Below are 23,692 nucleotides of genomic sequence, written 5' to 3'. Positions count from 1 at the left end.
TTAGTAATACAAACAGGACAGTGAAAACAAACAGGAAGGGCTGCTAAGCCTAAACGAGGTTGTGGGGGTGAATGCATAAATCAAGCTTGGACAGGAGACACATCTTCCTTGATCCAGCTACAATGGAGAGAAAGAAAGAAACGCAAGTTAGGAGAAGAAAGATGGCCGAAGGTCATGTGGGAGCCACGTGAGCAAGGGAGGAAGAGTGAGGGAGAGAGAGTGACAGACAGAGAACTGTAAAGGGGAGAGGAATAAATTGGAGATAGGATAAGTGAGAAAAAACATGAGGGGGAGAAGGGGAGGTGTAAGAATAAAAAACAAAAGAATAATGGGAGAAGAGGAGGTGAAAGAATAAGAGAAAGAAAGAGAGAAAAACAGAAGCGTAAAAAGTAGAGTACACATCAGAATTATTAAGATAAAACTTACTTGGAAGAGGATGCATGGCATTCAATCATATAATAATATAAAATATACATATATATATATATATATATATATATATATATATACGTATATGTACATACTTACATCTATACGTATATATATATATATATATACGTATATGTACATACATCTATACGTATATATATATATATATTTTTTTTTTTATATATAACGTGGACATTCAATGTGCTAGAAATAGATCACATCTTGTGTCTATTAAATGTGCTAGCTTCCTGGTAATTAATCGATATTAATTAATATATGATTTTTTACCCTATTTTTATATATATATATATATATATATATATATATATATATATGCATATGTGGGCACAGGACGTCATGGAACGTGTAAAACAAAAAAATACGAAGTACGAGTACACTCACACACACACATATTTATGTAAGGATCATGCAATGCAAGGTGCATGTTCACGTCGAGTCACCAATTTGTAAGGGACTGAGGTGCATGTTCTACGTCAGGTTACCAATTTGTAAATGGCTGAGGTGCGTGTTCTAACTCGAGTCACCAGTTTGTAAGGACCATGTGATGCGAAGTGATAAGAATGGCTCATTAGTACATCACACGGTTGATACAATAGATATAAATTGGTAGAACCAATACAAGGCATGGTTGTACTCAAGCAGGTCATCTGAACACAATGTACGAAGATGATCTCACTAAAGACATTGGATGCCTCCCCAAAGACTTCCCTCAACTAATGCAGGACCAAGACGGATGACGTGTGCAGGTTAAAAATGTCCAAGCAAGCCCAACCAAATGATGTTGATGACTACGATGATGATGATTATCATCATCATTATCATTTAACATCCATTTTCCATGCTGGCATAGATGGAATGATATGACAGGATCCAGTAAGCCACAGGGCTGCAACATGCTCATTGTCAACTTTGGCATGGTTTCTGCACCTGGTTACCCTTTCATATAGCCAACTACTTTACAATAAGTACTGGGTACCTTTTTCATGTCACTAGCACTAGTGAGTTTGCCAAGTAATTTACAAGACAGTTTATTTACACTAAAAATAAAAGCAAGAGAAGAAATGATCATGGCATAAACACCTTTGCAGATATGTTTGCTGGATCAGGACCTACATAAGGATGAACACTAACAGTATTATAGAATGGCTACAATCACATGATGGTTTTGTATCACTTCAAAGTGAACCTTCACTACAAACTTCTCACTATCATATTCACAGGATTAAGAACAGCTTTCTGACAGTGTTTTGTATCTTGGTTTCCTGCAGCACTGTATCTCAGAGTCTGTTTATGCTTCTTGCTATTGACATCATTGTCATTGTTGTCACCATCATCATTGCTGCTGCCATTATCATCTTCATTGTCATTTTTATGTCCACTTTCTCTTGCTTACATGAGTTGGATGGAGTTTGTTGAAGCAGATATTTTCTATGGCCAGGTGCTCTTCCTTTCACTAACCCTCACCTGCTCCCAAGTAAGGTAGTATTTTCTCATGACCAGACCAGAAATGAAGGACACCACTTGCATGGCAGTGACATCCATTTACAACTCTCTACAATGTCAAGACAAGAAGACATGAACACACATACACGAACACACACACACGCACGCATGCAAACACACACACACACACACACACACACTCTGAATCAACCTTTGCCGTTCTCTTGGATAACATTGGTGGTGTATATATCTATAATATGAATTGAACATGGGCGACCGTTGTATTCTTTCTTGTCTCGAGGTTTATGGCCAAACGGCTGGGTGGATTCGCATGAAAAATGGCACACATGTGGAGACGGGTGCATAGATTGGAACACACTTTATATTTTTTCCTAGCCCACATAGTTACCGAGGAAATCGATTAAAACAACCTGCGTGCGTGCATGTATGTGAGTGTGTGTCACTGAAGCCATTCATACATACATACATACATGCATACATAATTTCTCTCTCTCACTCTCTCTGGGTTTTTCTCTGTCAATCACTCACACATTCACTCACTACAAAAATTGAATTAAAAATTTCAGTTATCTCTCTCTCTTTCTTTCTTTTTCTCTCTCTCATATACACACACCATCAACATTACTCTCTCTGTCTTGCACACCCCATCAAACATACACACACAGACATACGCACGCACATCAATTCTTCCGTCTCATGGCATCTTCAAAAGAAGTTCAGTCATAAAACTGTCCATGTCTCTTTTTATTTGACGCCCACTTCAAAAGATCCCCTTTTCCCAAAACACATATTAAAAAATATTTTCATTTGTCCGGCCATTGATCGAGAGATAAAACACAAACCACCTCCTGCTGACTGCAAAACTCTTGCAAAATTACCTGCAAAAAACACACGAACACATACACCCACACACGTCCATTTCATATGTCTTCCACTTTCTCTATGATTATACACACGTCCAATACAATAGCTCTCATATACATTTTCGTCTTCAACAGGTATGTATCTCTTCTATAATATAAATTGTTTTCTTATAAGTGTATAACAATTATTTATTCCATACTTCTTCACTTAACTTTTATCCTCACTTTTCTTAAATTGGATACGTCCGCTATTAATTCTTACATACAATTTCCCCGTTAATTCTTACAAACATCAACTTCTTCATGCCTCTTCTATTTTTACCTAACCCCCATACTTACCAAGAACAGCGATTAAAACTTTTTCTAATGCAATTCCCCTTTCTTCAAACATGAACACAGCCAGTTGCTCACAAACCTTAACAGTTCCTCATTCAAACTACATAATACGCAGAATTGTCGCATTCATACAGAGGGAGGAATTACTTCCTGGAAACTTCCGAGGAGGGGCGAATTACTTCCTGGAAGGTTCCAAGGAAGGGTTGGAGGGGAGGAATAACTACGTGGAAAGTTCCAAGGAAGGGGAGTGGGAGAGGGGCGAATTACTTCCAAGAAAGTTCCAAGGAAGCGGAGGAGGGGAGAAATTACTTCCTGGAAAATTCTGACGAGGGGAAGAAATACTTCCTGGAAAGTTCCAAGGAAGGGGAGGAGAGGTGGAATTAATTCCAGGAAAGTTCCAAAAAGGGGCAGGAATTATTCCCTGAAAAGTTCCGAGGATGTGGAGGAAATACTTCCAGGTGAGTTCCAAGGAATGGGAAGAGGGGGAGGAAATACTTCCTGGAAAGTTCCGAGAAGGGCGATGCGAATTACTTCCTGGAAAGTTCCGACGACTTGCTGGAAAGTTCCGAGGATGGCACTTCCGGGAACTCCCTGAAAAGTTCCGAGGATAGGCAACTTCCTAGAAAGATCCAAGGATGAAACTTCCGAGAACGGAAATGGGACTTCCTGGAAAATTCCGAGGCGTTCGTGGAAATTTCCGAGGATGGTACTTCCTAAAAAAAATTCCGGGGATGTTACTTCCTGGAAAGGTCCGAGAACGAACTACTTCTTAGAAAGTTCCAAAGTTGCGATTCCTGGAAAGTTTCAAGAATGGTACTTCCTGGAAAGTTCAGAGGAGCATACATCCTGGAAAATTCCGAAGATGGAACTTCCTGGAAAGTTCCGAGTGTGGAAACTTCCGAGGATAAGCTACATCCTGGAAAGTTCCGAGGTGGGATTTCGTAAAAGCCCCGACGATGTGACTTCCTGGAAAGTTCTGAGGATCAGCTACTTCCTGGAAAGATCAGATGGTGGGTATTTCCTGGAAAGTTCCGAGGATGGTACATCCCGGAAAATTCCGAGGGTGAGGAATTTCCTGGAAAGTTCCGATGACGAGCTACTTCCTGGAAAGTTCCGAGGATGGGGGTTCCTGGAAAGGTCCGAGGATGGAACTTCATGGAAAGTTCCGATAATGAGACTTCGTGGAAATTTCCAAGGAGGTCCTACTTCCTGAAAAGTTCCTGGATGGGTATTCCTGGACAGTTCCGAGGGTTAGAATGATCCGAGCTTGGGTATTACCTGGAAAATTCCGATAATGGGACTTCCTGGAAAGTTCCAAGGGTTGTAATTTTCTGTAAAGTTCCGAGGTCGGCCTTCCTGGAAATTTCCAAGAATGAGTTACTTCCTGGAAAGTTCCGTGGATGTGAATTCCTGAAAATCCGAAGGTGAGCTACTTCATGGAAAGATCAGAGGTTGGGTATTTCCTAGAAAGTTCCGAGTATGGGACTTCCTGGAAAGTTCCGCGGGTGGGAATTTTCTGGAATTTTCTAAGGATGAGCTACTTCCTGAAAAGTTTCGAGGGCTGGAAATATCCGAAGGTAGTTATTTCCTGGAAAGTTTCGAGGATGTGCTACTGCCTGGAAATTCCGATAGTGGACATTTCTTGGAAAATTCCGAGGGTGGGACTTCCTGGGAAGTTCCGAGGATGAGCTGCTTCCGGGAGAGTTCCGAGGATGGTACTTCCTGGGAAGTTCCGAGTAGTTCTTGGAAAATTCCGAGGTTGAACTAATGCCTGGAAAGTTCCGAGAAGTGCTGCGAATTCCAGGAAGTAGCCTGACCTTTCTTTCTTGTCCAGCTGTTGTGTGTACAACATCGTTATTCCTCCCTGTGCCTGTGATTTCTTTAATCCCTGCTGTAAGGCCTTATTTCCACACACACCAGTTTAATCTAATTCGTCCTTAGTCGAAAGACATCTGTTGTTATGTCTTGTTATTATTCTTACTGTATTTGTGTAACATTGTTGGTTTTTTTCCATCCTCGTTTTTGTATACATTCTTCCAAGGAATCTAATGCTCTTAGCTTAGTTTTTCCTTGGGGCTGGCCAGATTGGAGCAATATCGAGAATAACCAGCCGAAATTGCAAGGATAATCTGGATCTCGACTGAAGAAAGAAAACTCTGAATGACCTGTCCATGTTTTCTTTGTATCGTCTATCTGGATGTTTTGTCCCTTTCTTGTATCACCTAACTGTCTGGATGTTTTGCGTTCTTGTCCCATTCTGTATTATATATATATATATATATACATACATGGGCTTCTTTCAATTTCTGTCTCTCAAATCCACTCATAAAGCTTTTGTTGACTTGGGCTGTAGTAAAAGTCTGTTGCTGAAGGGGTCATGTAGTGAGACTGAACCTGGAACCATGTGGTTCAGAAATAAGCTTCTTACCTCCTTCACCTATAAACATTTATCAAAGATACCTCTTTTTTTTATATTTTGTGTCAATGTTGGTTCTAGAACCTGTAGATCAAAGGAGTTTAATGGAATATTATTTCACTAATGAACAACCCACTCACTCCAGGTTCTGAACTAATCTTTACCTCTGTCTCTCCTTGCTTTATCTTTACCCTTTTCTTCCTTGCTTATGTATCTTCCACAGATGTTAACTGATAAAAGTTTAAGAGGAACATTAATGGCATAAATCTCACTGATCTAGGAGAGAGTGTGGGGACCATGGGCACTACTCCTCCCTCCAGACCCAGCAAGTAAATATGTGCATGTGTGTGTGTGTGTGAGAGAGAGAGAGAGAGAGCAGGCGAGAGAGAGAGAATGTGTGTGTGTGTGTGTGTGAAAGAGAGAGAGAGGGAGAGAGAGATAATGTCTTTCAATTGCTAATTTCTTGCCTATGGTTGCAGGTCCTATAAGCAATTGCAGAATCAGTCAAACTGAAGGGTTTCCCAGGCTAAGATTCATGAAAGTATAATTTCTTCTGCAAAGTGGGAAGAAATCTAAAGACAAAGAATTTCTTATGCTTTGCACTTCATTCTTTAATACCATCCTTCTTTCCAGTGATAGTAGCATTTCTACTCTTTTCAGGGCTTCAAGATTTCACTATGACCCTGGCAGGATGGCTAACAGGTGCTATGCCTTGCCAAATGGCAACATGTGATTTTGCCTGGGATTGCTTGTTGTGTATATGCAGTTAACCTTTATAACTATAGACCATTCCCCTATCCACACACTGGGAACCCAATGGATGGGAATTTTCATCACTGCATTAAGCTCAACAAGGTGATGATGATGAAGTTATAATAATGATGCCACACCAAAGAATAATATTCAGAAAGCACTTAATATGCATGTTTCAGATCATAGTGCAATATATAATAGGAAATACATGCTTTACGTAGACCTTCCTCAGTGAACGCATTCCAAAATATAAACAAACTGATGGAATTTGTTCTATATATATATGGTAAGGGCAGAAAATGATTATGATAAGCTGGCATAGATTTTAAAATGAAGTATGAACAAGGAAAATCTATAATATTACAGATATGTGGGCATGGCTGTACAGTTACAAAGCTCACTTTGCAACTGTTGGGTTTTGGTTCAGTTCAATTGTGTGGAACCTAGGGCAAGTGTCTCCTACTATAGCCCCAGGTTAATCAATGCCCTGTGAGTAAATTTAGCAGATGGAAACTGTATGGAAGCCTGCTGTGTGTGTATGTATGTTGTTTTTTAACCCCCCCCCCCACACACACACAACCTTGGTTTGTTTACATCCATGTAACTTAGAGATGCAGCATAAGAGACTGATTGAATAAGTACAAAACATGAAAAAAAAAAGAAGTACCAGGTTGATTTGTTCAACTAAATCATTCATGGCAATGCACCATCATGGCTGTTATCCAATGACTGCAGCAAATAAAAAAATGACAGAAGGAAAGAAATTTATTTTTTCTTGATACTTCTGGGTGGGTCAAACAGCCCTCATTATACTCCTGAGTGCTTGTTTTATGCTCCAATTCCAGATGGTTGAGTGGAAAAACTTGGACCAGTAGGACATTCTCCTGAAAAGTCAGGCAGCGATGATGGGGGGGGGGGGGGGCACTTTCAAAGCTATGAATTATCAGGATGCTGAATGTTGTTTAGTAAGATCTGTCCTAAAGTGAAAATCAGTATGCACACATTGAACACCTTGCCTGCAATTCGTTCAAGGTCATTTGAAAATGTTGTACCTTGGGGATTTAGTTAGGACCTAAAGACATAATTTCATATTGTCTGTTTGTTTTTGCCCCCAAAGAGAAAGAAATTTATACATATTCTGAATATGTCTGGAGTTTAATATTTTTAACTTTCTTATTTGGGCAACTAAACCGGAAATGCTGCGGACATTAAAGGCATTTATCCCCCTTATGGCATTTAAAATTCCAGGTGCATTTTATTTATAGAAGACTTCTTTCATATTACACCGTTAACCACGTGATCTCTATGGCGGTAGAGACGGACAAGTGTTTACAAAAATTGCTCTAATAAATATTTAGGCCTAAAATATTTATTGAGGTGAGTTGTAACAATATTAACTGATCTCTCGTACTGAACATAAGCGATCTGATAGTAAATGAATCGACTTTTTCATTGTGTTAGTTTGGTAAAAATGTGACTTTGACAATTGACATGGTTGGCTTTTTTTAAAAGCCGCCAAAATAAGCGTTTCATAAATCTTCCGCATTCATTCATGTTTTGTGCGAAAAAATATGTAAGGAGTGTTTAAACGTAGCTTATGAAACGACAGTGTATCTGGACATGTTCCTACATGTAATAGTCATCCATATAATATTTAGAAGTAATGTTTAATTAGTATTTTATGTGTGTGGAAATAACGTAAATATTGACTTGTAGATTATTTATCTCGTATGTCACCGTTAATTGTTTCACAGTACATTCTATTTGGGGTTTTCCTTGTACTGGAACGAATATATAATTGTTTCTCTTGATTGCTTCGATATTTCAAAGTTCGATTTCTCCCTTAATGTTCGCAGATCTTAAATATCCCGACTAGATGGAAAGAATTCCAAAATCGTGTTCTAATGGAGCTAAATTAAACATTTTCCGAGAGAAGCCGAGCGAAAGTATGAAAACATTAATAATGAACGATTTTGCTTTCTGAAAAATTGAAATTCTATTTCGCTTAATATTTGTAATCGTTCTTAGGCAAATTGTAAGAAATTCAGAAGGACTATTTTCAATAAAATTGGGACGGGCTAAGAATGTACAAACAGAAAGTGAACATTCTTTTTCTAATAATTTTAAAATTAACAAAAACACAAGTAAATGAATAAAGGGACATAATACTTTCATTATTTAATAAATTTGTTTCAACGTGAACGACTCATCCAACAACATTTCATCGCTTTCGCCGATGCGAACTAACTTCCTTAATGCAATATCTCATAAATCTTCTGCAGTGGCGTTAAGTTGATATTTAAACACCATACGAGCTCTGTCGTTCCGAACTATCCTTCCTTCCTACTATGATGTAACAAATGTATAAGCACTGACACAACTGAATCCTCCAAATCCTTCACAGATCAATAGTAGTGTTTCAAAGTATCCATAACAACATCAGCTGCATTGTAAAATGCCAGTTCATTACCATCAGCTCACTACATACGCACTACACGGTTCTGGTATTGACATTACGATCCGATACAAAATCCAGTGACATTATCGTGATTGATAATTATCATAATCTACTTGAAATTCGAAGGCCTGGTTTAAAAAGAGAAATTACAACGATTACGTTTATCTAAAAAGCAATAAACAACGTAAATCTAACTTAAAGGAAGTACTTTCTATGTGACGTATCTTAAGATCCGCCAAAATTTAAAATGCGACTGCTTTTATTTTTAAGGATGACAATATTCAACATGCAAACAAGTTTATCTGCTTACGTTTAGGAACCTAGCCATCATCTGTATTAAAAACATTGTGTGAAAGTTTACAATACTAATAGTTTTTGTTATATTAATTTTATTATAGAAACTGAATGAATATTTATAATACTTTCTTGAATGCACTTTTCGTGAACTCATTTTGCTCGGATATTCTGCGATAGAGCCAAATTTTCTCCCATTATTTTCGATTTGGATAACGAAACACTTGGGTAAATTTTGAAGAGATCTTAATATATCCCGTCTTGAATATATTAACGTATCTGTAATAAATATATTTAAATGCAGGACATATTAATGACCTATAAGTATACGAGCTTGACATTCCGAACCCCTCCTTCATTCTTTCTTCCTAGATGAAAGAAAAGTGTTTAAATAGCGGACATCGAAGAATTTCGAACGAAAAGTAATGAAGAAATGGAGCTTAAAATGATTATCTTTGTTGACATGTTTAAATCAAATTAAAATTGCCGTGTTCATTTTATGGGGGAGTCAGTGCAGTGAGTTCGTATATTGATTGCAAGGAATTGCAAAGCGTAAAATAACCTAATCTGAAGGGATCGCAGATTATACTTCTGGAAAGGAAATGTAAATAAAATCAAATGAAGTTTCTAGTGATTTGTCATAACCCCTTTTATTGCTAATTTAATGTATATTGTGGTTACATCTCTCATTGATCAAAAAGACTTCAGATTTTACTGAAAGGCTAAGATTAAATTCATTATATATTTATTTGTGTGCGTATGTATGTTTTTTTTTATTAAAGTATATGTCTATGTGTATATAACCGATGTCATTGACGTTAACTTTTCCATACTGACATGCATTAGACGAGTTTTTTCAGACACTCTTTTACAATTAGATATCCTTCCTGTCACCAACGATTTTAGTCAGCTCTTAAGACATGGAAGGGATGCTATGTACCTATTCTAAAAACCAGGATAGACAGTTTATGTATGTTATAAATCTTAAGCAAGTGCCTTCAGCTTAGCCTTCTGAGTGGATTTGGTAAACGGAAACTGAAAAAATCTGTCATATGTATTATGTGTATATATATATATGTGTGTGTTTGTGTCTATTCTCCTGCTGCTTGGCAACGTGTGTTGGTTTATTTACATCCCTGTAATTTAGCTGTTCGGCAAAAGAGACTCCTAGAACAAGTACCAGTCTTTATAAAATAAGTACTGGAGGTGGATTTGTCCAACTAAAACTCTTGTTATAGGGGTCTATGCTTGTCTAAGTACTTCATCTTTATTTCGGTAGTATTTCCTGGTACAAAACCAATCTGCATCACATCTCGGTTAATTCTCTTTCTCTTCAATTGAGCTATAATTCTTTCCATAACTTGCATAACCTAGTGAAACAGTTTGATACCTTTAGTTTCTTTTCTCCAATATATCTCCTTTTCCCTTGTAAAAGTTGATGATGATGGTGATGCTATACGCCTGTCATTGGGTATAACATCTTCCCTTGCTACCTTATTAACTATGCGGGTGACTTGACTATATTCTATTCTACCAGACGTTTTAGGCTACTCACTGGTAATTTTTGATGACATAGGGACTTTCCCTGCCTTCATATCCTTAATTGCTTTATCTAGCGTAGTGTTGTCTCCAAGAATGGCTGGTCTCTTTTGGGCTTATGCTAGAAATCCCTCTCTTTCTCCCATCCATTCCCATTTATCAACCTCTTGTAATAACACCCTCATGCCTCTTTTCAAGATCAGGAAGAGCAAGTGTGTTTTTACCAATCTGTATGCATGTCTCCCAGACACAGTTTGAATTTTTTCTTATACATATGTGGCAATTTGCTGTACTTGATAAGACATGTCATCTAAGGAAAATCGCTGTCTTCCACACATATGGGCTTGTCCTTTCGAGTGCCGGTGCCACTTAAAAAGCACCTGTGCTGCTGCTGCATTAACACACCTGTGCCAGTGCTGTGTTAACGTACTTGTGCCTGTGGCATATAAAAAACATCCAGCATTCTCTGCTAAGTGGTTGACGTTAGGAAGGGCATCCAGCTGTAGAAACCATGCTACAACAGACAAGTGGAGTCTGGGCAGCTCCATGTTGAACCATCCAACCCATGCTAGCATGGAGAGCAGGTGTTGAACGATGATGATGATGACAATGATGACGACGATGACACTGCCTTGCAATCAGGAATATCTCACACCTCTGATCTTCACATCTTAGAACATTAAGTAAACATTTTACTGTCTCTCTACTCTTACTAAATATACAAGAGGTCTAACTTCTCTTCTTGCTACTTCACATTCCTCTTTGCTGCCTTCATTCCTTTCCAAGCCTATCTCATAGCCTTTATAGGTCTATCTACAGAACTATTTCTCAACAATGTTGCCCTCATTTTGGTTGAGATCTTGCATCTGCCACAAATTATTTTGTTGTCCTTGTTAGATTGTCCCACAAAAACTCTAAGCTGTCCTCTGTGTTGTAATTTTCTATCTCCTCTCTCTTGTCATATGCATCAACTAGTACTTTTCTGAACCTACAGCTGATTGATAGTACTTTCTATTTCCATGTACCCTTTTCTCTAAATTCTCTCTGGCTCCATCAAACCCTTATTCTGAAGTTACTAATCACGCGTCTTTCCTGGTTGATACATTCTTCTCTAGGAGATGACTTAATATTCATTACCAACTATCTGCTCATTTTCCTGGTTGATCAGTAAGTGATCAGCTAAATTCAGAAACACTGTAATAGCACTCCTTGTGATGAAGTTGGAGTAATGCAAAGAAAGAAGTGATTAAGTTTCAAATTGGTGCTGGTCTCAGTGGCATGCATAGCTTCTATGGGATCTTGTTCAAAACGGGAGCACCAGTTTTCATTAATGTTTTATGTAGTGTTTTGGGTACCAAAAGACTTTCAAACTTCGTATACTTATCTATTTTGTGTTATAGAACAGAAAAAAATTTTTATATTCGAATTTATTTCATGTAAAAAATTGTCTTATTTCGATAATTTCAACCAATCACTGACAAGTATTCAGCTGTTTACACTTGCTCCTTTGGAAGTTTAAGCGGTGTAAAGTGTATTTAATCTCCATTTATAATTTCGCTAACATCTGCCTGAACTGTATGTGTACAACATTTGCTTTTTTCATTTTCTTTCACGTGTGTTTATTTCGTTAACATCTGCCTGAACTGTATGAAAGGTTTATTAGCTACTGCCCAACCCTAGCCCTAACTCTACTGCCAATATGCTTCAGCCATCGTTTGTTTACATAGTCAGCACTTAATATCCGACTGAATGGACATCAGTCATTGGTTGAAATTACAGAAATACGACAACTTTAACATGAAATAACTTGCGATGTAGGTTTTTTTTGTTAAGAAGACTAAGAGAAAAAGATGTTTTATATGACACATTCTACCAGTGTCCCAAGTTTCAAAGTGTTTCGTTAAGAAAATACTGGTGCCCCCGTTTTGAACAAGATCCGAAGAATGTTTACAGACTAAGAAACGTGCTTCTTAACTGACAGTAGCTGATGAATCAGCAATGTTTTAGAAAAGAAGCCAGTTAATTGAGCTATCCACGTGTGTGTGTGTATGTATTTATGTTCTCTTCTGTTTTTAATTATTTAGATTCTTCCCTTGAAGAAGGAGCTGGTTTTTAATACAGATACAAAGCTCCATTATTAGAATGTAGATAACAAAAACGTTACATTTTAAATTTGAGAAAAGTCTTGCATATTTTTACTGTTCCACTTACAGATTGTATTCATAATGTACACGTTAGCTGATTTCTTGTCCTGTAAACCCTAGCTTATCCGGATTGTCACTTAGGAGTTTATTCTCAAAACCAAGTGTGCCAATTATAATTGGTTTAAATGTGGATTTATAATCTGGACATAGAAGCTAGAGGTTTCAAAGCAATTGTCCTCTTTCTCTTTGATTTTCAAAGAAATATTCATGTCAGCAGAACAGCTAACCTCTATGACAGTACCTACTTTGTCTTGTCTGCCCCAAACAACAATATCCAGCCTCTTATGTTTACACTTGACAGCTGTTTTGATGAGAATGTTCCACCAGTGTTCTTTGTGTTGATATTTGTGTTTGTATTCAATAACAGGGGGATTCTCTATATTTATTCCAGGATAGCCCTTTTTTCGAATGGCATTGTATATTGTTTTTGCAACAATGCCACATTGCATAGGGAGGTAGTACCTTGATGACATTTTTGGACAGCTGCTAATCACGTGTGACGTCTTCCACAGAAATATGGCATAAGGCAGTGAGCTAGCAGAAACATTAGCATGCCAGGCGAAATGCTTAGCGGTATTTCATCTGCCGCTACGTTCTGAGTTCAAATTCTGCCGAGGTCAACTTTGCCTTTCATCCTTTCGGGGTCGATTAAATAAGTACCAGTTACGAACTGGGGTCGATGTAATCAACTTAATCCCTTTGTCTGTCCTTGTTTGTCCCCTCTATGTTTCACCCCTTGTGAGCAATAAAGAAATAAGAAATATGACATAATCTACATTTTCACTTGCATTTTGGGGCTCCAAAGGCTTCACTTTCTCTTTTGTTCATTAGGGATTTTGTGGCAATTTCCTGTTCTTGTATTGCAAATTCATAGCCTTCGGAATGTGATTTGATGTAGTGGTCGTGATTCCAAGAGAGGCTGTGTTTTATGCCAGTATTAATTTCTTCTTCAAGTCTTTTTGCCATGCTGAGCATTTCACATCCAGGTCTTTAAGGTATGTTAGTCCAGCTGTTTTGAGGTTATCAGGAAGAGAGTGCTGTATGGGAGGTTATCAGGAAGAGAGTGCTTCCTGAGGAACTTGCTGCCGGCACATAGAGTCTTGTTCTCTTTACTTTTCAGTGTTTATTTTTTCTGCAGCTGTTTAGCAAGTGTTGTATGAGAGAGAGACTATATGACATTCAAAGGCTATCTGCACTGCTCTTAAGCTCTACCTCCTTCATCTCTTCTTAGACAGAGCCTGACGATATCACTATTTCTGTGTAGATTTTCAGTTGATGTCAGTATTTTGTGCGTTTTTAACATTTATGGAGTGAATTTCTTCTTCAGACCAGTCAAGTATCCCAAATGTTTAAATCAGCACTGGTACAGCAAATGCATTGTAGGATAATGTATGTATATATCCTATAATCAGCCTTATCAAAGATTGATCATAGGATGATATGTCACAAGCTGCAAAGACTTGGCATAGTTGGAAAACTGGGAGAGTGGTTACATGACTTCTTAAAAGTCAGAAACCAGGCTGTAGCAGCCAATGGGGCCCTCTCCAATGAGACATTAACAATGAATGGATTGCCTAAGGAAACTGTCTTGGGGCTGCTGCTGTTTATGGTGGCCCTCTCAGATATGCTGTCAGTTATATGGGCAGCTACTCTTACTAGCTATGCCAGTGGTACAAAAGTAGCACAAGAAGTCAAAAAAATCCTCTTGATGCTATTCTTCTACAGAAAGATCTAGATGCCACATACAAATGAGCTGAAGAAAACAACATGCAAATTAATGCAGGAAAATTCCAGGCTCTCTGCAATCAGCCAGCTTGTGCTAACATGCCACAACAAAAATACTTTGGAACAAAAGCAGTGGCAATCCTGGAGTCAAATGTAGTGCATGAATTGGCGATTGATATGAGCAATGATACATCATTTCATATGCATAATACCAAAGTGGTGGTAATGTGTGGGTGAATAATCAGGTGGATTCTGATAACTTTAAGAACATAGGGCCAGGAAACTATGATGGTCTTATGGGAGACATTTGTCAGCAGTTCATCTGGACTACTGACCTCAACTAAGGTTACCCCACAGTGTCAATTTAATAGCAGAACTCAAAGCAGTTCAGTGGTTCTAAACCAAGAAGATCACATTAATTGTTAGTATAGATGCTGGGAGAGACTGAAAAATTGCAACTCTACTCCCTGGAGTGAAGGTGAGTGAGGTATGCAGTGATATACATAGGGAAGATCCTAGAAGGGTTGGTACAAAATATTGGCACCAAACATTGGCAATGGGTGTTATACCAACCCTTGAACAGGACGTCACTGCACTGTTCCAAAGATCCACCCGTCCCATCGAGAATGAGGACCAGGTACTGCAATTGCTAAGCATTCAAAAGCTCTCAGCTATTTAATATCATACCAAAAATAACTCTGAGAAATCTACATGATGTTGGGGTAGATGTTTTCAAGAAGCAGCTTGACCTTCTGCTGTTTAAGATCCCAGACAGAACTATCATCATGGCAGTTATATCAAACTCCCTCATCCACCAAAAGCCAACACCAACTACACAGAAATGGCCACAGCCTTTAGATTGAAATATATAGAAGTATATATGTATATATATCTTTGAACTTTGAGCCTCACAGTGGCAATGACTTGTGACTGAGACCTTTGGCAATGTGCTGTGCTTGAGAGGACCCATCAAGCCAAGCGCACCCGTGCTAGTGGCATGTAAAGAACATCTTTTGAACATTGGGCCACACGGAGGCAAAGTGGCTGAGTTCCTCTCAAGTGTTGGGCCTCACGGAGGCAAGATGGGTGAGTTCCTTTCAAGCTTTAAACCTCACAGAGGCAAAGTGGCAGAGTTCCTTTCGAGTGTTGGGCCTCACGGAGGCATTGACCAAGACCTTTGACATTATGTCATGCTTGAGAAGAAGATCTATCAAACTGAGCAAAATTGCAGTGGTAGCAGATACCAGTGTCATGCAAATTGGAACCCATGCCAGTGGCATGTAAAAGCATCCATTATACTCTTTGAATAATTGGTGTTAGGAAGGGCATCCAGCTGTAGAAAACCATGTCAAATCAGACTGGTGTCTGGTGCAGCCTTCCAGCACATCAGCCCAGTCATACTGTCCAACCCATGCCAGTATGGACAATAGATATTGATAATGATGATGATATTTATTTTCTTCTTTGCTGAATGCTTTATGATGATGATGTTGATGACTCTGTAGACTAGTTCTTACATATAAGAGTCGATGGCTTTGACTGCATAGTAATGTTGGTAGAAGGTGAAGATGATTTTGTCAAGCCTTTCTCTTTTATCATTTGATTTCTTCCTTTTCTCTTTTGGAGGCTTTGAAGTTTTTGGTTCCAATGGTGATGGAGCACTGCCACTTGATACAAACTCAGGCTTGTGTTTCAAACAATTTAGGCTCAATTCCAGTGGCTTTCAGTGTTGTTTTTTGAGTTGGTCTTTGTATCTTCGAATATATTTAGACAGACAGAGAATGACTCAAGAACTGAGAATTTCATGCACAACACTTAATAAGTTTCATGCATGAAACTCTATTTCAATCATTGAGGCACTTCTGTAACTTTTCTGCCAGTTAAAGAATTGTTTATTACTCACTTTTTGAGTTATATTTTTTATGTTTGTTCCACCAAACCTGTATATATCATCATCATCATCATCATTGTTTTAACATCAACACTTGCATAGGTCAGATGGAATTTGTTAAGGCAAATTTTCTACAGCCAGTTGCCCTTTCTGTCACCAACTCTCACATATCTCCAAGCAAGATAATATTTCCCCATTGCTGATATGTCTTCATAGAAAATTGGAAACAAAGTGCACCGTTTGTATGATGGTGACACCCATTTACAACTACTGTGGAACGTCAAGACAAAGGGACTCAAACACACACATACATGTATACATATGTGTGTATGTGTATATATATAATATATATATGTGTGTATATATATATATAAGGTTAGCTGAGTTAGAGGTTAAAATAACCGTCTAAGAGATAAAAGTATCTATTATACTACTGGTATATTTACTTATGTTTAACCATGGGCATACATATGCAAGCATATTATGCTCATAAATTGTAGGTAAAGACAAGGATAAACATGAATTTATCAAGAATCAAAATTTAAAGAAAACAGAAAATGGAGAAATATTGCTGAACAGCAATTGAGACTTACATCGGTTATTATTTATTAATTCAATACAAATAGACTGCATCCCATCTAACAGCTGTTTCTGCTTCCAATGTTGTATGGTATTGCCATTGTTATGCTAAAAATATCATATTTGGTAATAAAACCAATCTGAAACATGGAGCTTCATCAGAGTGATGGAGCTCCATGTTTCAGATTGGTTTCATTACCGAATATGATAAATATTTTTAGCCTATCCAAAATAATGTATGAGCAGTCAGCTTTTGCTGACTGAAGAGGAGCCTAGAGAAGAAAAAGGAAAAGTTGAATTTGGTTATAATTATACTATTTTGCTTGTGTGTCTCTTTGGGATGTTAAGAGATACACAAGTGAAATGGTATGATTATAACCATATTCAACTTTTCCTGTTTCTTCTCTAGGCTCCTGTTTTTATTTATTCTTCACTCTGATGAAGCTCCATGTTTCAGATTGGTTTTATTACCAGATATGATAAATATTTTTAGTATATCAATGGCAATTCCATACAACATTGGAAACAGAAACAGCTGTTAGATGGGATACAGTCTATTTGTATTGAATTAATAAATAATAATTGGTGTAAGTGAATTGTTGTTCATTAGTATTTCTCCATTTTCTGTTTTCTTTAAATTTATATATGTATGTATATATATACAGGATGCACAAGATATTTGAGGACAGATTTATGTTTATAAAAAAACATAGATAATAACAGATAATAACTTTATTTATCAAAAAAATGCTATGGGGATAAAAATAAACCTTTTCTATGTTATTCAATAAAGCCACCTTCAGCTTCAACAACTGCTTCTGTATGAGATCTAAATCATCTACATGCTCAAATCAAGTGATCCTGGTTCATTTTGGACATTACTCTGACTATGGCAGCTTTTGGTATTATGGACATGTTCATTAACTCTCTCAACAATGCTCCACATGTAATAGTCCAATGGATTGAGATCTGGGGAATTAGGAGGCCAAATGTTAGATGTTATGTGATCATGAAAATTTTCAGTTATCCATTCCTGTGTTACTAGAGCCATGTGTGATAGTGCAGAGTCTTACTGAAACACATATTGCCTTCCATTGCATACATTATCTATCCAGGGCTTAACTATTATTTCCAGAACCTCAATGTAGGTGGCAGACTTACCTCTAAGGCCTTGTGGAAAGAAGGAGGCATCACATGTCCTTCATTGCTGACAACCCCTAAAACCATGACAGTTGCAGGAAATTTTGTATGCATAACACTTGGAACTTCAGAAGGGTCTGCACATAATCATTTGTCATTTCTTCTGTTAACTTTTTGATCTTGGTCGAAGCTTTTCTCGTTTGAGAAAAACCAAATCAGATCTGCTGGATTTGTCAGTTTGTTTAAGAGCCTTTTAGATCTGATGCAGTGATTTTCTTTTGCTTTTTCTGACAAATTGACCTTGATGTCTTTGTGGACAACATTTCTGACACATGTAGATCTTTTGCAATTGACGTCATGGACTTTCTGGGATTGTAATCAATGATCTGTTGAATTTGCTGGATAAATTCAGATGCGCTGATGATTTTTGAGCATCTAGAATGCTTTTTATACTTTGATACTGGTGATACGTTTCCATCTTCAGTCTCTAGTGCCTTACAAACTTTGTAGATGAAAGATTTGGCAACTTTTAAAAATTGAGATATTTCTGAATCGCTATACTCAGCCTTTATAACCACAATAACAGTATGCCTCTTCATTTCTTGAGTAAGCTGAGGGTCTGCTATTATTATTTTCTGAAACAAAGATTATACAAAGTTAGCAAAAAATGCAGCAATGACCCAAGAAAGGTATGTCCTCAAATACATTATGCACCCTGTATATATTACATATGGCAGGTTTCTTCCTGTTTCTACTTCCAAATTAATTCACAAGTCTTTGGTTGAGACAGGGCTAATGCAGAAGACACTTGCTCAAGGTGCCAAGCAGTGGAACTGAACCTGAAACCATATAGTTGGGAAGCAAACATTTTAACTACTCTGCCATACTTGCATCTATAATATATATAAGATGGACTCTCCCGTCAAAGACAACACATGATCATTCAGCTTTTGCCAAATAACCTGCACAAATGATTTGTTTATCAAACGTTCGTGCCATACATTATCTCACTCTCTCCATCAAATTGATGTAGCCTGAACAGGTGCTCAGTGTACTACTTGTCAGGTGTCACACACACACATGTATATACACACACACATGTATATACACACATGCATGAATACATAAATGCACACAGGAGAAAGATATTCTTACTGAAAATCTAGTGTTTGTAGCATCTAGCCTTTTTTTTTTTTATTTGTTCATTCATTGTTATTGTTGCTGGTTTGGAGATTGGCATTTTTGTTGTGCAAACATTCCCCTACCACTACTGACAACAACAACACAAGTTGCTTTGAACTTCTTGGGACCACATGAGGTATCATGCATGTCTATGACAATAAAAATACTTCTACTTCTGTTCTTCTGACATTTGTGAGAGTATATGAAATGTGTAGTGTAGGTGACAGCAATCACCATTCTTTAGCTATCAGCAGGGCTACATCTTCTGTTGGAGTGCCATTGGTGTTGCGGAGGCAGAGTCTTGCTCTTGTTGCACTGATAGTTATCTTCATCATTACAAGGGAGGCACTACATTTTCAAAGGAAGCACAAAAGGTGGTTATAGTTAATAGCGAATTAACAACCACCATATACATCTGCTATACATATATACATATATATATATATATATATATATATATATATATATATATATATATATATATATATATATATATATCATCATCATCATCATTTAGCATCTGCTTTCCATGCTGGCATGGGTTAGACGGTTTGACCGAAACTGGTAAGCTGGAGAGCTGTGCCAAATTCCAGCGTAATTTGGCATGGCTTTTGTGGCTGGATGCCCTTCCAAGAATGTAATGAGTACTTTTTATGTGCCATATATATACATGCCACATAAAAAGCACCAAGTACACTCTGTAAAGTGGTTGGCATTCAGCCATAGAAACCATGCCAGAACAGACAGTGGAACTTGGTGTGGCCTCTAGACTTTCCAGCTTCTGTCAAACCATCCAACCCATGCCAGCATGGAAAATGGACATTAAATGATGATATTGATGTGTGTGTATATATATATATATATATATATATATATATATATAAAGTAACAAACTGAGGAAAAGAAATCCTTCAAAGAGGTGTGTTAAACATCCAATTCACTGGTACTTCAGTTGGATACCATATAAATATTGGTATAATTGAATAATAAAGATAAATTAGATATAGAGATATTCTATTGACATTCAATAATTTATTGATATTACAATAAATACTATGAATATAATATATAACATAATATTATATAAATAATTAGAAAAACCGTAAAAGGCCAACAAGTTGTTTTGACTTATATAAGTATATATATATATATATATATATATATATATATATATATATATATTCTGGTATACAAAATCACAGTTCGATTATATATAAGTCACCTCAGGGTCCATCGGTTCAGAAAGAGGAAATTCGGTCTGGAAAGGACAGCTGGATTGAAATTTGTTGTCCTTTTACGGTTTTTATAATTATTTATATATTATTATGTTATGTTATATACATAGTATTTAATGTAATATTGTAATATAAATAAGTTATTTAATGTCAATAGAATATCTCTATATTTAATTTATCTTTATATATATATATATATATATATATATATATATATCATCATCATCATCATTTCACATCTTTTCCATGCTGGCATGGGTTGGATGGTTCGACTGGGGTCTGGGAAGCCAGGAGGCTGCTCCAGGTTCCAGTCTGATCTAGCAGTGTTTCTACAGCTGGATGACCTTCCTAACACCAACCACTCAGAGAATGTAGTGGGTGCTTTTTTACATGCCACCATTACAGGGACCAGAGGGGGCTGGCATTGACACGATTGGATGGTGCTTTTTATGTGCCACCAGCATGGGAGCTAGTCAGGGCAGCGCTGGCATTGGCTATGTTCGGATGGTGCTTTTTACGTGCCACTGGCATGGGGACCACAACTACAATTTCCATTTGATTTTGATTTCAATGTACTTGACTCAATAGGTCTCTTCAAGCACGGCATGTCACCCTACGTTCCAAGGTACTTTTTGAGTGGACTGGTTATGCGACACTAGTGTAGGTTACAGCTGTGAACTCACTTTATTTGCCGGATCTTCTCAGTCACAACACATCTCCAGAGGTCTCGGTCTTTCGTTATTACCTCTGTGAGGCCCAAAATTCGAAGGTCATGCTTCACCACCTCATCCCATGTCTTCCTGGGTCTCCCTCTACCCTGGATTCCTCCCACTGTTAGGAAGTCCTGGAGGACTATGATGAATAAGAGGGGGCTGAGGGCTGATCCTTGGTTGACCCCTACTTCTACCTGGAATTCTTGACAATACTCATTGCTAGCCCTAACCTTATTAACGGCATCTCTGTATAGGGCCTGTACAGCCCTTATTAACCCTTCGTCAAACCCCAGTTTCTGCATTGCCCACCAGATAAGGGGTCAGAGGACCCAGTCAAAGGCTTTCTCCAAGTCCACAAAAGTCAAGTATAGGGGTTTGTCTTTGGCTAGGTATTTCTCCTGCAGTTGCTGTACCAGGAATATAGCATCAGTGGTGCTTCTACCTGGCACAAAACCGAACTGCATTTCATCTAAGCAGACTTTCTCCCTAATTAGTTGGGCTATGACCCTCTCCATGACCTTCATCACCTGATCCAGCAGTTTGATGCCCCTGTAATTATTTCTATCTAAAGCATCACTTTTACCCTTGTAGCAGTTGACTATGGTGCTGCTACGCCAGTCATTGGGTATGACTCCACCATGAACTACCTGGTTCACAATATGGGTGACTAGGCCATAGCCCACACCACCAGATGTTTTAAGCACCTCAGCAGTGATTCCTGATGGACCGGGGGCTTTTCCTCGCTTCATACCCTTAATTGCTTTATCTACCAGGGTGCTGTCTATTCAGATAGCTGGTCCCTCAACTGGGTCATGGTTTTTAAGTGTGATACTTATCTTCCCACTCATTTTTGCTTAAACTACCATGAGACAAACATGCACGCACACACACACACACACACACACACGATCATCATCATACACTTGTTTTCCATGCTGACATTGATTGACTGATTCATTACAATTCAAGTTATTTCCAAATTTCAGTCCCAAGGCTTTAGTAAATCCGGGACTCTAGTAGAAGACATTGCCCAAGGCAACATGTAATGGCATTAAAACCATGTTGCTGCAAAGTAAATTTCTGAACCACATAACCATGCATGCACTAAATACACGTACAAAAAATCTGACTCAAAAATGATTTTACAGCAATGTGGTGATGATTATGATGATGTTAGTATGTATCGTGGAGGCGCAATGGCCCAGTGGTTAGGGCAGCGGACTCGCAGTCATAGGATTGCAGTTTCGATTCCCAGACTGGGCATTGTGAGTGTTTATTGAGCGAAAACACCCAAAGCTCCACAAGGCTCCGGCAGGGGATGGTGGCGAACCCTGTTGTACTCTTTCACCACAACTTTCTCTCACTCTTTCTTCCTGTTTCTGTTGTACCTGTATTTCAAAGGGCCAGCCTTGTCACACTGTGTCACGCTGAATCCCTGAGAACTACATTAAGGGTATACGTGTCTGTGGAATGCTCAGCCACATGCACATTAATTTCACGAGCAGGCTGTTCCGTTGATCGGATCAACTGGAACCCTCGACGTCGTAAGCGATGGAGTGCCAACAACCAGTATGTATGGTATGAAAGAATGATGCAGAAATAGTGAAATGTTTCTCTTTTCTTTATTTTAATAATGAAGCAAAAACTAGTCCTATATTTTTTTTTTCTGTTTCTATATTCTTTCTTGAAACAGATGCCAAAACGACAAAGAAATGACAAACACAGTCAAGGCGATGGCAGAAACGGTAATGATGAGACATCAACCAGGAAGAAGTTGCGTCCATCTACGTTATCAGACGATGAAGATGTTTCAGATGATAGCAATTCTCATACATCTCAGAACCCAGACTTTCTCTATCAACCAACCATGGGTGTAAGTAAATCTGACACTTCTTCCTAACATTTTAATGCTGGAATGCTTTGTTATTTTTCATTATCTAATCATATAAAGCATGGTTCTGTTCCCATTGCATGACACCTTGACTTTGAGCAAGTGTCTTCTATTAAAATCCTAGGCCAACAAAAGGTTTGTGAATAAATTTGGTAGATAGATAGCCACACACACACACACACACACCCATCCATCCATCCATCCATCCATGTTTTAAGATACATGGAGTATTTTATAGATATGCTTGTTCAAGTATTATAAAAGCATAAAACTATTAGTAGCTCTCTCAGTTGTAATTTAAGTTGAAATTTATCTCTCACTGGATGGAATACATTTTCTTTGTTCATTCTTCCTCTTTGGATCTTTAAACTATATATATATATATAGAGAGAGAGAGAGAGAAAACTTACTTGGAGAAGGATGCGTAGCGTTCGATCATATAATAATATAAATAATATATAAATATATGCATATATCCATACATATATGTACATACCTACATCTATATGTATACATACATGCATATATAGGTACAGGACATTGCAAAAAAACGTTAAAC

General features: G+C 37.8%; 1 protein-coding gene across 1 annotated transcript in view; it reads left to right on the top strand.

Moving 5' to 3' along the window:
- Window positions 1-7,569: 7,569 nt before the first annotated feature.
- The window catches only part of LOC106873121 (structural maintenance of chromosomes protein 6), a 148,372-nt gene continuing 132,249 nt past the window's right edge, over window positions 7,570-23,692 (top strand). The window contains exons 1-2 of the mRNA XM_014920348.3: window positions 7,570-7,659; window positions 22,936-23,115. Of these exons, the coding sequence (XP_014775834.1) occupies window positions 22,936-23,115 (180 nt within the window). The 5' untranslated portion in view covers window positions 7,570-7,659. The remainder of the gene's footprint in view (window positions 7,660-22,935; window positions 23,116-23,692) is intronic.

The sequence above is a fragment of the Octopus bimaculoides genome, chromosome 9, assembly GCF_046866305.1.
Source record: "Octopus bimaculoides isolate indiv1 chromosome 9, ASM4686630v1, whole genome shotgun sequence".
Classification (NCBI taxonomy): Eukaryota; Metazoa; Mollusca; class Cephalopoda; order Octopoda; family Octopodidae; genus Octopus; species Octopus bimaculoides.
This window is presented reverse-complemented; position numbering and strand designations above follow the sequence as displayed.